Source organism: Thunnus thynnus, chromosome 18, assembly GCF_963924715.1.
Source record: "Thunnus thynnus chromosome 18, fThuThy2.1, whole genome shotgun sequence".
Taxonomy (NCBI): domain Eukaryota; kingdom Metazoa; phylum Chordata; class Actinopteri; order Scombriformes; family Scombridae; genus Thunnus; species Thunnus thynnus.
Window position 1 is genome coordinate 18339420 of NC_089534.1, and position 15349 is coordinate 18354768.

Sequence of the window (15349 nt, forward strand, 5' to 3'; positions counted from 1 at the left end):
ATGCTAGCGCTGTGTTAGTAGCTAAACTAGCAGCTAACTTTAACTTGTCGAGTTAACTTGCTAGCTCGTTGGCAAGACAACACAGCTTTAACACAAACTAGTATGACAACTTCGGCTGTGTGTATGATATATTAAAACATATAACCAAAAGCCATAAATGGCAGCTTGTTACCTTGCAAACATCTACTATATATCTATCGTCACCACTCGAACGTTACATATTTAACTGGGAGCTGCAGCTAATACCATTAGCATGTGCTAACTAATAGCGCAACAAGATACGGTAATAACACTGCAATTTCAGTCATATATAACAGAATATTCCGCTATTGTTGCCACACACTGAGCGATCAGTGCAAAAAAGAGGTAAAGCCAACACAGACAGGAGCCTTTGCAGTCATTCACGAAGTCATGCAGGCAGTTACCAAAAAAAGTCCGTAGAAAGTTTTGGAGACTTGAATGAATGCAGTGGCTGTTTTTGCGTGTCTTGTCAAACGGGGGCACTCGAACAGGTCATTCATTTCTCTGCCTAACTGCACCACTTTACAGCAAAGATTTCTATATCAACTTTTGGAAACAACCACTTTTAAAGAAGAGCTAGTTGTATAATTCAGAAAAAAACATGTATAAACACACACAAATAAATGCATAGAATGTACCGTATATATTTAATTAATTTATATCAATGTTAATGCTGTGTTGATGTTCATATTACTGTTATTGTGTACTGTCCAAATATTTGGACAAATTGTACTTTCATGCTTTTGCAACATTGTTCTTGAAACTTTCATGCCAACAAAGCCAATTGAATTTGAATTGAATTGAATTATATAATCACAATATGGAATAATAGATATATTACGGTTAAAAACACAAAAAAAACAAGCAAACAAACAAAAAACCAAATCATTGTATATATAAGGACTGGATGGAGAAAGGAATTTTGTCAGTGACTCACTTAGTTAATATCAGTGGCTGTATCATGTCAAATGAGAATTTCTGCCTAAGATATGATTTAATTGGCAATCGTAACATATTTAAATCTATAACTAAACCCATCCTCAACTCTATTATACGTTTAATTAAAGGGATTTTAACAAATTCTACTCCTATCACCTCTTGTCTCCCACAACCTTTAGAGGCTGTGACTTTAATGAGGTCAAATTTCAAAACAAAACAATGAGAACTTTAATTAATAACATCTCATACCCTATCTAACAGAAACTCAATTTCACAAATATATTTGAAAAATACTATTAACATGTTGCAAACTAAATATTTTAAATTCCCCATAACTCCCAAAGCAGGGTCTGTGGACAGAGGATGTGGTGTTGCTGAACAAATTGTAAAGCCTCCTGTGGTGAATTTGTGATTTCTGATATTGGGCCATGCAAATAAAATTGACTTGACTTGAAGTACCTCAGAACCATATTTCAGTACAGTATCTGAGCAAATGTACTTAGTTATGTTCCATCACTGCTGTGTGGTCACAGGTTTGATACCCAGTAGCTGCCAGATGTTTCCTTCATGCTTGTGTTTGGTCATATTTGTGAGTTATATACTTAAAGCGCTTACCCTTTTTTTCTACATATGATTTTTTCTACATATGATCAACCACAATGTAAAACAGACTTCTTTGACAAAACGTCTCATAATCACCCAAAATCTGATCCTGAGAGCAACAAATAACTTGTATCTGTGCCACAAATCTGTTTGTGTTGAAAAAGTTTTTTGTTTTTTGTTTTTAAGAAAAAAACAACAACATAGTATAATCTCTTATTTGAATTTATCAAGACAAAAACTTCCACAACAGTCACACAATGAAAAATGTATCATTTTATTCCAGATTTTGGATATATTTGATCATCAGCAGGAGAAACATCATACAATTGGAAATGAGGCTGGAAAGACATGTGGACTGACATGCAACAAATGTCCCCTGCTGGAGTGAAATGTGGACGTTGTGTCTCATCGTCAGCACCTTAAACTTTACGTCACCATGATGACTGGAATGTCTCATCGCAGATATGATATACAGTATATATATGAACACATTCAAAAGGCCACAGTTCCTATAACATGATGAGAAATGAGCTAAACAATCTTCAATGTTTTCAACTGTAACTGACATACTTGACTGACTCAATAATACTGTTATACGGAAAGTCAGATATCATTTTAAATCATTTAAAAAATAAGTTAAAAACAATTAATACTTAATTAAGTCAATCTTTTTTCCCTTCATTAAAAAATCTCAGCTAAATAACAATCTCAGATCTGAAAAAGTAGTTCTATTTCTTCTCTCCTGGACTATTACAATCATTGGGCATCAGACTGAAGTCAATTGCTTGTCACCAGCTTATTCAAAACACTCATACTCAGCTTTTAAAAAGTTTGAGAAGAAAAGAAAATGACCAGTATCACTATTCATCCCTCACTTCAAAGCTGCCTTTCAGTTTTAGAATTTAAGTTTTTCCTGGTGATTTCAGGCACAACATGGTCGAGCTACAAGTAGCATTATATAGATTTTAATCTAAGCCTGAAAGCAAGAGATCTGCTGGTCTAACAGGTCACCTAATACCCTTTTTTTCCCCCACAGCTTTGGAAAATAAAATTTATATTTATACAATAAATCAATATTATCTTTTACATAACTTATTAAAGCTTACTTGTATCACAAAGTGCTTGGTGAGTGTTAATAAGATCTTGGCGAAACGTACTGCGTCAGAGTATATATATACATATATATACACATACATATACACACACATATGTATTTATATATTTTACATATTTACATATTGTTGAGACAGACACATACAACACATACACAGACAGATGTAGACAGATACACACACAAACAAACACACACATAAAAAAAACTTGCGCGCGCACACACACACACACACACACACACAAAACTTTACACCAGATGGACTCAAATAGGTGGATTAAGTTGCTGCTTTGAAGGACTGCTGTGAGAATCATTTCCCTGAGGAGGACCTGCAGGAAAGAAAACAAAAGTATAAATGACATAAAGTCTACTCTATATTATGGTGACCCATCCAAATAGATTTGAATATTTTTATTGTCTTTTCAAAGTCTGTTTTCAAACAGTTAATAGTGAACATTGAAAAGTTTCACTGAATGGTTTTAGTGTGCTCATGAATTCAGTTTTACAGGTGACTCTTAATGCTCTATGTTACCCTGGGGTCGACCACCTCATCCTCTCTGCTCTACACCTCTTTAACAGTTCTTTAACTTGTTCCCAATATAAATCAATCAATGAGACCATTCATTTGTTTGTATAATATTAACAGAATTAACAAGAATTGGCAAGATGGTGCCATCCCATGCAACTTGTATAAGTCAGTGGATTTTGTATTGAATGTTAATATCCACAGAATGGTTTGTATCTGAGGGGACATCTGTTTAGACTCTGGACCTGAGATTGTTTAAAGTATCTGTTATGTTGATCCCTGCATGATTATAGGTATGTTGATAGAATTCATTATTTCACTGTACCTTTCTTGCCGCATTTCATGATGTACTTTACACCTAAAAACCATACACCAACTCCATGGTAGGACTTGTCCTCTGAAACAGATACAAAAAAAGATATGACACTCAGAATGTAAATGTCATGAATAAACATACTGAATATCATGTATAGCACATTGGTTATAACATCTACAAAGAGAAAACCTAAGGTGACTAAGCTCTATGAAAACTGAAATTAAAAAAGTTGAACATCGAAAAATAATCTGCAGATAAAAACCACCAATAGGGCCAATCTTACCTTGTAAAGTGATCTCAGCTTCAAAAAAAATACTGTACTTGAGTTCCATTTATAAGCTTTTATTAAATAAACTTCCACATCAGAATTAGCACCAAATAAAATCAGTCAATAATGCCATTAAAATAAATCCATTAACATAAAAACATAGTTTCATTTCCAAAGTACATTTTTATGTGTGAGGTAGATTATGTCCATCTTTGATGTCTGAACAACATCAACTTGTATTCTAGACTAACTGAATGCAGACCAAAGCATAGTGCAGGTCAAATGAAAAAAAAGGAAACAAGACATTTAGGAATTGTTTTGCTTGGTCGATGGCATCATTCTTGTTGGCAAGTGAGATTTGTCCATCTTCTACCTGCACCTGAATGCAGCTGAATCCTTGCTGAATGCATTGCAATGACAAGTTACCACGGCACCAAATGCCACAATTGGTCCAAATCACAATCGGTCTGTTGATCTGGCCAGAAGTTGCTGTAATTTAGCAAAATTGCAAGCTCTCACAAATATTGTGAAGATTTTTTTGAATTTGTGTAAATTATTGCCGTCACAAAATCGCAATTTTCCTGGAGGGACTATACAGATCCTCTGCAGAGGTCTAGACTTCCTTTGCATTGTTGGTTTTAGATCTACTGTATATAGCATCATCTACTGTACTTAAGCTGAATAATTGATTAGTTGACTATGGTAATGGCTATCTACAACTCAACACTAACTCCAGTTCTTTGGTATTTCAGACCCTTTCACTCTCCCTCTTGTCTCTGTAGATCATTGAAGTGGAGTCAAAGAGCTTCAGTGTAAGTGTGAAGTTTTTATTCAGTTTAAAATGTTTTCAACTTGCTTTGAGCTCATTCACTTTGTCTTCAGTCTGACCACACATTGAAATTTCTTCAGAACTAAAAACATGTTCACAATTAAAATCATTTGAATATCAAAATATGATTAGGCAGAAACTCACCATGGATATACACTTATGTCTCAGCATAAATCTGATGGTTGATTTCCTCCTGTGTGGCAACACAGCGATACCTGCCAGTCTTGGTCACGTTAATGTTGAGGATGATGTCGTAGCTGCTTCCTCTTTGAATCACCTGTGGTTCTTCAGCAGAAAGGATGTTTCCATCACTGTCCTCCCAGTGTGATTTAGGTCTTGGAAAAGCACCTTGAACTTCACACTGCAGCAGCGCCCTGTCCTCTGTTTCATGAAGTGATGTGACATATGGCTTTGGAGCTGCACCTGTGAACATAGTATAAAACAATAACTTGTGAAGAACAATTACAGGATTAGTCATGAACTGTAATACTGGGATTTTTTTACTGTTCACCCTTTCTCTGTTTTTATATGATATTATAATATTTCAGAGGGAGGAAAACAGAAAAAGAGTGAAATAGAAAAGCACATATTTGGTGACTTGTCGCCACTGCAAACACTATTTCTGACTCACATCCTGACAGACGCATACAGTGAAGAAGTTTTGACAACCTTTGAATTTCAGCTCAGAAATTCAAAGGTTGAATGAAATCACATGTAATTTGTTGTCAGAGATGTAGACAGTACTTTCTATTACACTGAAACAATACAAAAATTGTGTTATAAAATATGAATCATAGGTTCTTATAAAGCATGAGCTGGCACCAACTTTACTCCCACTGTGGATTTTGATTTTCAGGACTTGAGTGACCAACCCAAGAACTGTTCACTGGGCAAACCAGCATATGGCACAAGACATGCTGCACAATATGCCATGCCCCAGTGACACACACACATGCATACACACACAAAAAATGGCATGGACCCCATGACATTTGAAGTCAGATCAAGAACAAAGGACTGTCAAACCCATGGACTTACAAATGTAGTTTTAGGTCTTGTATAAGGATGATTGTTGTTGTGTGTCAGTATGTGTGTGTATATCATAGTATGTGTTGTTATGTACTTTAGTTTTACTTTTATTACATTGCCTTTAAACCAAGAAATGTAACAATAATATAATCCCCATCATCCCTGATAGCACTATCATGTTTAGTACCATTCTGCTTGTTTCACTGTGAGAACGCTAAAGCTACTATCTAAATTGCAAAATTAGGAATCATGAAATTGTTAAATTGTAAATACTTAGTTTAATGGCGTAACCATATTCAGGAACTATACCCGCCTGTCCGTTGACAGGGGGGGACTGACTTTGCTCCCCCAAAACTCTGCAACCCCTGGGATTGGCTAGGATGCACTTTCTGGGCGGGCAGACCAAAACTTTAAAACAGTGTCTTATCTGAGACTCTGTGCTGTTGGCTGCTGTTTGCTGTTTTTAAGATTTTAGGCAGCTCTTTTGGGCTGCTTGATGCTGGTTGCTGGTGCTTTTTGCTTTCTGCCATGCTGGTGGAACGCTTGCAGTTTGCTAGTCTGAAGATGTGACTCAGAGCATCTTCTGAATCTGGAGTCATGAGTTGAGGATCAAGCCTAGGAGAGCATGAGAGCTTGAACCAGGAGCTCTCTCTCTCAATGGGAGCTTTTCAAGTCCGGACCGGCCGACTCACTCATCACTACCAGATCCAGACTCCAGCTCCTCACCCCACCACAACAGACTCCATTCTCCAAAAGAAGCAAAGACAAAGCAACACAAGGCAATGTAAAAAGACATTTAAATACAAATAAATAGTCTTATGTTGTGTTCACACCAAACACAAAGTGAATTTTTCGCGCATTGAGATTACATATAAAGTCAATGTAAAGACGCGAATAGACGCGAATTATTCAACTTCAGCGAAAATTTCGCGCGTATGATGGGGCTGGAGCTGGATTCTGCCGCGGCTTGCCGACAGACAACTGCTGAGAAGTGGCCAGCTCTGGAGGAGAGAGCCAGGGAGCACATTGGTGGTGCTGCTGCTGCTGATTTCGGGAGGAATAAACACACACCGCACCAACCTAGACTAACTGAATGCAGACCAAAGCATAGTGCAGGTCAAATGAAAAAAAAGGAAACAAGACATTTAGGAATTGTTTTGCTTGGTCGATGGCATCATTCTTGTTGGCAAGTGAGATTTGTCCATCTTCTACCTGCACCTGAATGCAGCTGAATCCTTGCTGAATGCATTGCAATGACAAGTTACCACGGCACCAAATGCCACAATTGGTCCAAATCACAATCGGTCTGTTGATCTGGCCAGAAGTTGCTGTAATTTAGCAAAATTGCAAGCTCTCACAAATATTGTGAAGATTTTTTTGAATTTGTGTAAATTATTGCCGTCACAAAATCGCAATTTTCCTGGAGGGACTATACAGATCCTCTGCAGAGGTCTAGACTTCCTTTGCATTGTTGGTTTTAGATCTACTGTATATAGCATCATCTACTGTACTTAAGCTGAATAATTGATTAGTTGACTATGGTAATGGCTATCTACAACTCAACACTAACTCCAGTTCTTTGGTATTTCAGACCCTTTCACTCTCCCTCTTGTCTCTGTAGATCATTGAAGTGGAGTCAAAGAGCTTCAGTGTAAGTGTGAAGTTTTTATTCAGTTTAAAATGTTTTCAACTTGCTTTGAGCTCATTCACTTTGTCTTCAGTCTGACCACACATTGAAATTTCTTCAGAACTAAAACCATGTTCACAATTAAAATCATTTGAATATCAAAATATGATTAGGCAGAAACTCACCATGGATATACACTTATGTCTCAGCATAAATCTGATGGTTGATTTCCTCCTGTGTGGCAACACAGCGATACCTGCCGGTCTTGGTCACGTTAATGTTGAGGATGACGTTGTAGCTGCTTCCTCTTTGAATCACCTGTGGTTCTTCAGCAGAAAGGATGTTTCCATCACTGTCCTCCCAGTGTGATTTAGGTCTTGGAAAAGCACCATGAACTTCACACTGCAGCAGCGCCCTGTCCTCTGTTTCATGAAGTGATGTGACATATGGCTTTGGAGCTGCACCTGTGAACATAGTATAAAACAATAACTTGTGAAGAACAATTACAGGATTAGCCATGAACTGTAATACTGGGATTTTTTTACTGTTCACCCTTTCTCTGTTTTTATATGATATTATAATATTTCAGAGGGAGGAAAACAGAAAAAGAGTGAAATAGAAAAGCACATATTTGGTGACTTGTCGCCACTGCAAACACTATTTCTGACTCACATCCTGACAGACGCATACAGTGAAGAAGTTTGGACAACCTTTGAATTTCAGCTCAGAAATTCAAAGGTTGAATGAAATCACATGTAATTTGTTGTCAGAGATGTAGACAGTACTTTCTATTACACTGAAACAATACAAAAATTGTGTTATAAAATATGAATCATAGGTTCTTATAAAGCATGAGCTGGCACCAACTTTACTCCCACTGTGGATTTTGATTTTCAGGACTTGAGTGACCAACCCAAGAACTGTTCACTGGGCAAACCAGCATATGGCACAAGACATGCTGCACAATATGCCATGCCCCAGTGACACACACACATGCATACACACACAAAAAATGGCATGGACCCCATGACATTTGAAGTCAGATCAAGAACAAAGGACTGTCAAACCCATGGACTTACAAATGTAGTTTTAGGTCTTGTATAAGGATGATTGTTGTTGTGTGTCAGTATGTGTGTGTATATCATAGTATGTGTTGTTATGTACTTTAGTTTTACTTTTATTACATTGCCTTTAAACCAAGAAATGTAACAATAATATAATCCCCATCATCCCTGATAGCACTATCATGTTTAGTACCATTCTGCTTGTTTCACTGTGAGAACGCTAAAGCTACTATCTAAATTGCAAAATTAGGAATCATGAAATTGTTAAATTGTAAATACTTAGTTTAATGGCGTAACCATATTCAGGAACTATACCCGCCTGTCCGTTGACAGGGGGGGACTGACTTTGCTCCCCCAAAACTCTGCAACCCCTGGGATTGGCTAGGATGCACTTTCTGGGCGGGCAGACCAAAACTTTAAAACAGTGTCTTATCTGAGACTCTGTGCTGTTGGCTGCTGTTTGCTGTTTTTAAGATTTTAGGCAGCTCTTTTGGGCTGCTTGATGCTGGTTGCTGGTGCTTTTTGCTTTCTGCCATGCTGGTGGAACGCTTGCAGTTTGCTAGTCTGAAGATGTGACTCAGAGCATCTTCTGAATCTGGAGTCATGAGTTGAGGATCAAGCCTAGGAGAGCATGAGAGCTTGAACCAGGAGCTCTCTCTCTCAATGGGAGCTTTTCAAGTCCGGACCGGCCGACTCACTCATCACTACCAGATCCAGACTCCAGCTCCTCACCCCACCACAACAGACTCCATTCTCCAAAAGAAGCAAAGACAAAGCAACACAAGGCAATGTAAAAAGACATTTAAATACAAATAAATAGTCTTATGTTGTGTTCACACCAAACACAAAGTGAATTTTTCGCGCATTGAGATTACATATAAAGTCAATGTAAAGACGCGAATAGACGCGAATTATTCAACTTCAGCGAAAATTTCGCGCGTATGATGGGGCTGGAGCTGGATTCTGCCGCGGCTTGCCGACAGACAACTGCTGAGAAGTGGCCAGCTCTGGAGGAGAGAGCCAGGGAGCACATTGGTGGTGCTGCTGCTGCTGATTTCGGGAGGAATAAACACACACCGCACCAACCTAGACTAACTGAATGCAGACCAAAGCATAGTGCAGGTCAAATGAAAAAAAAGGAAACAAGACATTTAGGAATTGTTTTGCTTGGTCGATGGCATCATTCTTGTTGGCAAGTGAGATTTGTCCATCTTCTACCTGCACCTGAATGCAGCTGAATCCTTGCTGAATGCATTGCAATGACAAGTTACCACGGCACCAAATGCCACAATTGGTCCAAATCACAATCGGTCTGTTGATCTGGCCAGAAGTTGCTGTAATTTAGCAAAATTGCAAGCTCTCACAAATATTGTGAAGATTTTTTTGAATTTGTGTAAATTATTGCCGTCACAAAATCGCAATTTTCCTGGAGGGACTATACAGATCCTCTGCAGAGGTCTAGACTTCCTTTGCATTGTTACACAACTTACTGTGTAATGACGCTGATCTTGAAAAAATGTTTGGTTTTAGATCTACTGTATATAGCATTATCTACTGTACTAAAGCTGAATAATTGATTAGTTGACTATGGTAATGGCTATCTACAACTCAACACTAACTCCAGTTCTTTGGTATTTCAGACCCTTTCACTCTCCCTCTTGTCTCTGTAGATCATTGAAGTGGAGTCAAAGAGCTTCAGTGTAAGTGTGAAGTTTTTATTCAGTTTAAAATGTTTTCAACTTGCTTTGAGCTCATTCACTTTGTCTTCAGTCTGACCACACATTGAAATTTCTTCAGAACTAAAAACATGTTCACAATTAAAATCATTTGAATATCAAAATATGATTAGGCAGAAACTCACCATGGATGTACACATATGTCTCAGCATAAATCTGATGGTTGATTTCCTCCTGTGTGGCAACACAGCGATACCTGCCGGTCTTGGTCACGTTAATGTTGAGGATGACGTCGTAGCTGCTTCCTCTTTGAATCACGTGTGGTTCTTCAGCAGGAAGGATGTTTCCATCACTGTCCTCCCAGTGTGATTTAGGTTTTGAAAAAGCACCTTGAACTTCACACTGCAGCAGCGCCCAGTCCTCTGTTTCATGAAGTGATGTGACATATGGCTTTGGAGCTGCACCTATGAACATAGTATAAAACAATAACTTGTAAAGAACAATTACAGGATTAGCCATGAACTGTAATACTGGGATTTTTTTACTGTTCACCCTTTCTCTGTTTTTATATGATATTATAATATTTCAGAGGGAGGAAAACAGAAAAAGAGTAAAATAGAAAAGCACATATTTGGTGACTTGTCGCCACTGCAAACACTATTTCTGACTCATATCCTGACAGACGCATACAGTGAAGAAGTTGTAATGTAAATCACAGGTAATTTGTTGTCAGAGATGTGGACAGTACTTTCTATTACACTGAAACAATACAAAAATTGTGTTATAAAATATAAATCATAGGTTCTTCCAAAGCATGTATGAGCCTTTGTGTTATAAGAGTTTTATTGTGTCTGTGAAAAACATTTGATCAACAGTCTCAAGCTGTCAGAATGAAAAACTGACCATCAAATTAGTTTTAGTTCTTCTTTAGTAGCCAACAGCAGCTGATGATACACATAACTGTAGTTTTTGATTTTCTTGCATAGGAAGGAGAGCTTTTTTTAAACTAAAAACTACAGGTTTGTTCATGTTCTATAATCTGAATTTCTCCTACAACCTAAAATCCATTAAAATTTGAGCAAAATTAAGATTAAAGTTTGATCAAATATTTTATATGAATCATATTAAGCCCTATTGAGACAAGAGGTAAACCTACATTTTCATACCATATTCTTCATTTGTCTGTAAAGAGACACTCCACTGATTCCAAAGATCAGTTTACTGGTTATGAGGAGGATTACTCAGCCTGTTTAATGTCTTCTGAGGCTCTGGAGCAGCTTTGGTTTTTAAAAATAACATAATGTAGTCAGTGTTATCTCTGCTTGGACTTCAGGACTTCAAATTTTGACCAAAAGTCTGTGTGAACAACTGGAGGCATGGAGTTAAAAAGTAAAGTTTTATTTTGACAAAAAATATTGTATAAATCTCAGAAAGTATTATAAATCTTAAGAAATTTAGCTCCAAAGTAACTGTGCAAAACTTAAAGTGGTGTCCAAACTTTTCCAAAGCAAATGTTTCATTAAATATGCAATAATGATGTCTGAGATTCATACAATATTCTGTATGGCACTAAATTAGTGATGTTAGTGAAGCGATTGCGATGAGAGTCAGCACCTCCAAATCTGAGGCCATGGTGCTCTGCTGGAAAAACGTGGACTGCTCCCTCTGGGTTGGGAGTGAGTTGCTGCCCCAAATGAAGGAGTTCAAGTATGTCAGGGTCTTGTTTATGAGTGAGGGTAAGATGGAGCATGAGGTTGACAGGCAGATCGGTGCAGCATCAACAGTAAGGCGGGCATTGTTCTGGACCGTTGTGGTGAAGAAAGAGCTGAGCCAGAAGGCGAAACTCTGAATTTATCAGTCAGTCCATGTCCCAACCCTCGCCTATTGTCACGAGCTTTGGGTAGTGACTAAATGTAAGCGGCTCAAATGAGCTTCCACCGGAGGGTGTCTGGGCTCAGCCTTAGAGCCAGGGGAGGAGCTCAGAGTAGAGCCAATGCTCCTTTGCATCGAAAGGAGCCAGCTGAAGTGGTTTGGGCACCTGGATAGGATGCCTCCTGGATGCCTCCCTCTGGAGGTGTTCCAGGCACATCTAACTGGTAGGAGACCCCAGGGCAGACCCAGAACATGCTGGAGTGACTACATATCTCCTCTGGCCTGGGAAAGCCTAGGGATCCTCCAAGAGTTGCTGGAGGACATTGCCAGGGTGAAGGATGTCTGGATTTCCCCACTCAGTCTGATGCCACTGCAACCCAGTCCCGGATAAGCGGTGGAAAATGGATGGATAGATGGAGGGTAATGGCTGTGTTTTGTGTTGAGTCTCATAACCAGTGTGGTGAGCAGTTCTAAAGAGAATTTTTTTGTCACAAAAGGCTGATGTGCCTTGTAGATCGTGACTAACAGTGCTCTACAGTAAAAAGCAGATGTAGGATAAAGTCCCTGCATGTTTCAAAGGCAAACAGTACAAGCCTCAAACAACAGACCAGCTCTTTCTTCAACACCCCAGGAATGCTGGCCAATACAGTGAGAGTCCCAAACTCCTCACTGACCAGACCATTTAAACAACCTCCTGCAAACAGAAAGGATCAGATAAGGAACACCCCATCTCATGACAGGGGGGACTGACTTTGCTCCCTCAAAACTCTGCAACCCCTGGGATTGGCTAGGATGCACTTTCTGGGCGGGCAGACCAAAACTTTAAAACAGTGTCTTGCCTGAGACGCTGTGCTGTTGGCTGCTGTTTGCTGTTTTTAAGATTTTAGGCAGCTCTTTTGGGCTGCTTGATGCTGGTTGCTGGTGCTTTTTGCTTTCTGCCATGCTGGTGGAACGCTTGCAGTTTGCTAGTCTGAAGATGTGACTCAGAGCATCTTCTGAATCTGGAGTCATGAGTTGAGGATCAAGCCTAGGAGAGCATAAGAGCTTGAACCAGGAGCTCTCTCCCAATGGGAGTTTTTCACGTCCGGACCGGCCGACTCACTCATCACTACCAGATCCAGACTCCAGCTCCTCACCCCACCACAACAGACTCCATTCTCCACAAGAAGCCACCCCAGGAAGCAAGCACAAAACCTCCATCAACTTGCTTAAACCCTGGTGCTTTCATGATTTGTAATTTCAATTGGCAATTTAGAACTAAGCTGTGTTACCGTTGATTTGACTTGCTGCTTCCCAGGTAACAGTCAGCTCCTCTGTTTATCAGGTTTCTCATGCCAACTACACAATACATAACTCTGCATCATGCATTTCACACTTTCACTAGCCATAGCCTTGTGTACCAGTTTCCCTTTCCCTCATGTGTCTTGTTTGTAAAATGTTGAAGTGTTAAGTACTTGTAGCTGTAGCATTAGGAATAAATGTGCATGTAATTAAAATGGACTTGTTTGTGTTTTCTTGTGTTTGCATCTCAGTCACTTAACCATAAATGACCTATACCCTTGCAAAATCATAATTAAGATTAATAACAATCAGATTTCTAATTGACCTCTCTTTTGTGTCCAACAAGGAGGACTATTTCCCTATTATTATACCCACTCTAATATGAGTTATGTCACGGGACGAATAATTTCATGTTGGAGTTGTGCATAATAATAATTCATAATTCCCCATAAAGTCATAAAGATATTTGAGTGCACAAATTCCTACACAGATCAGAAGAAATCAGTGGCAAGTTGTGATATTGATGTCACTGACCTCTACATCTGCAGTGTGTGTGCTACAACTTTGTCATGTTAGGGCTGAGTATCAAGAATTTTGACAGAATACCAAGGTAAGGTCTGTAGGTGTCGTCTGGAAAGTGCAGTAAATGAGCGGATTTTAGGGGGGAGTTTTGTGTGACAGGTCAATGCAGTTTATCACAGCAAAACGAACAGAGGAGTTGATGTATTTCTCAGTGTTTACAGATAAGTGTCGGTATGAATGTTGTTAGCAGGGGGACTCAGCTGGCAGGCAGGCTGAGCTTCACTAACATCAATGGCTGGCTTCCGTTGTTCAGGTGGGGACTAGCCGGTGCCTGCCATTGCCCACTGGCTGTTTGGGGCGAATAAGCACAAATGATGCCGCGGCCAAACTTGCGCGATTGACGCGAATAAAAACAAATGTTCCTGCGTTCAAACTCGCGCGAGTACTGGCTGTCATGTTGTGTGAACACAACACAGTAACACAGGCAGTAAAACCAAAGCCATTCAAACTTTCACATTTACTTGAAAACCAGTTGGGACATAACAACGACTAATAAAACTAATCGACAGAGAATGAGCTTTCTTACCGTTTGCATCGCCCAACGATACTGCGGACAGCGTGAGAAGAAAGAAATACACGGGCAGGCCCATGCTTGTCACTTTAAAACCTCCCAATTTAGATGGGTGATTCCGTTTTGTCAAGTAGCCTACTCCGCTGTGTTGCAAACTCGTGTGAGTTTCTACAAAGAGTGCGCGCCTGCGCAGTAAAATGTATAACATGTACGTCTTAAGACGTCAAAAAAAGGCCCTGTAAACACGTCCATTTTGTACGTCTTAAGGCGTTTAAAACAGTGTTCATGACAATTTATATTTTCACCTTTAATTCTAAGACGTGAGGAGAGGATGCACAAACAGAAATGAGAAGAGAGGTTGAATTTCCTCTTTTTAGTGGCTCATACTAACATTAAGAGGTTTTTTTAACCATCATTAGTGAAGAGATGGTGGACCATGCTCAAGGATTTCCTTTAGTCATTTAATCTGTTTTTATTTTAAATGAAATGCTGGATTACCAACTGGGCAAGACTGACAACTGTCCACAGTTACCTGGACCCTCAAGAGATCCCGAAAGCTCCATGTTAAATGTGTGACAATGGGGTTGTGGTGATGAAATCAATTGAAGTGTGTGGAAATATGGGGATACTGACATAATATGGGTCTGGCATGATTACCTGATCTTGAGGCCCTTGTCTTGAAGAGAGACCCTGTGTCTTCTGTTTTGCATATTAATTTGTTTTTAATTAAATTGCCACACAGCAAACCCGGGGCCATGTAATGTGCCAGGATAAATGTAAACAGTGATTAAGAGGGGCCCAGTAATTTATGTTCCTTGCTCTAATATTTTTCCCAGTATAAAGTAGATAAATGAGCTACATAAACTGCTGTATACTTTTCCTCCACTAAAGTAAACAGATCATCTGCTGACTTATACTCTCAGGAAGTAGTTTAGACTAGCCTTTGACAATGGATCATGGTCTATTTTCCAGTCTGACGTTATAATAGCTTGTCTGACTCATAAAGAAGGAACTTTTGTTATTCTTCTATAGATTATGTGGCATCGTTTCTAACTTTTAACACCTCAAAACTTAATCTCTCTATATTTTGAGTT

General features: G+C 39.0%; 1 protein-coding gene across 2 annotated transcripts; it reads right to left on the bottom strand.

Moving 5' to 3' along the window:
- Window positions 1-1818: 1818 nt before the first annotated feature.
- On the bottom strand, window positions 1819-15047 carry LOC137168952 (uncharacterized). 2 transcript variants are annotated; one of them, XR_010924369.1, is made up of 6 exons: window positions 14271-15047; window positions 10195-10473; window positions 7455-7733; window positions 4758-5036; window positions 3526-3597; window positions 1819-3003 (listed from the first exon to the last, which is right to left on the bottom strand). XR_010924369.1 is itself a non-coding variant. In XM_067571845.1 (4 exons), the coding sequence occupies exons 1-4, from the start codon at window positions 14461-14463 to the stop codon at window positions 2939-2941; spliced, it is 609 nt and encodes a 202-aa protein (XP_067427946.1). In that variant the 5' UTR covers window positions 14464-14738; the 3' UTR covers window positions 1819-2938. The 2 variants fall into 2 exon arrangements, 1 of the variants encoding a protein (XP_067427946.1); XM_067571845.1 differs by lacking the exons at window positions 4758-5036; window positions 7455-7733 and having other exon boundaries at window positions 14271-14738.
- Window positions 15048-15349: the final 302 nt, after the last annotated feature.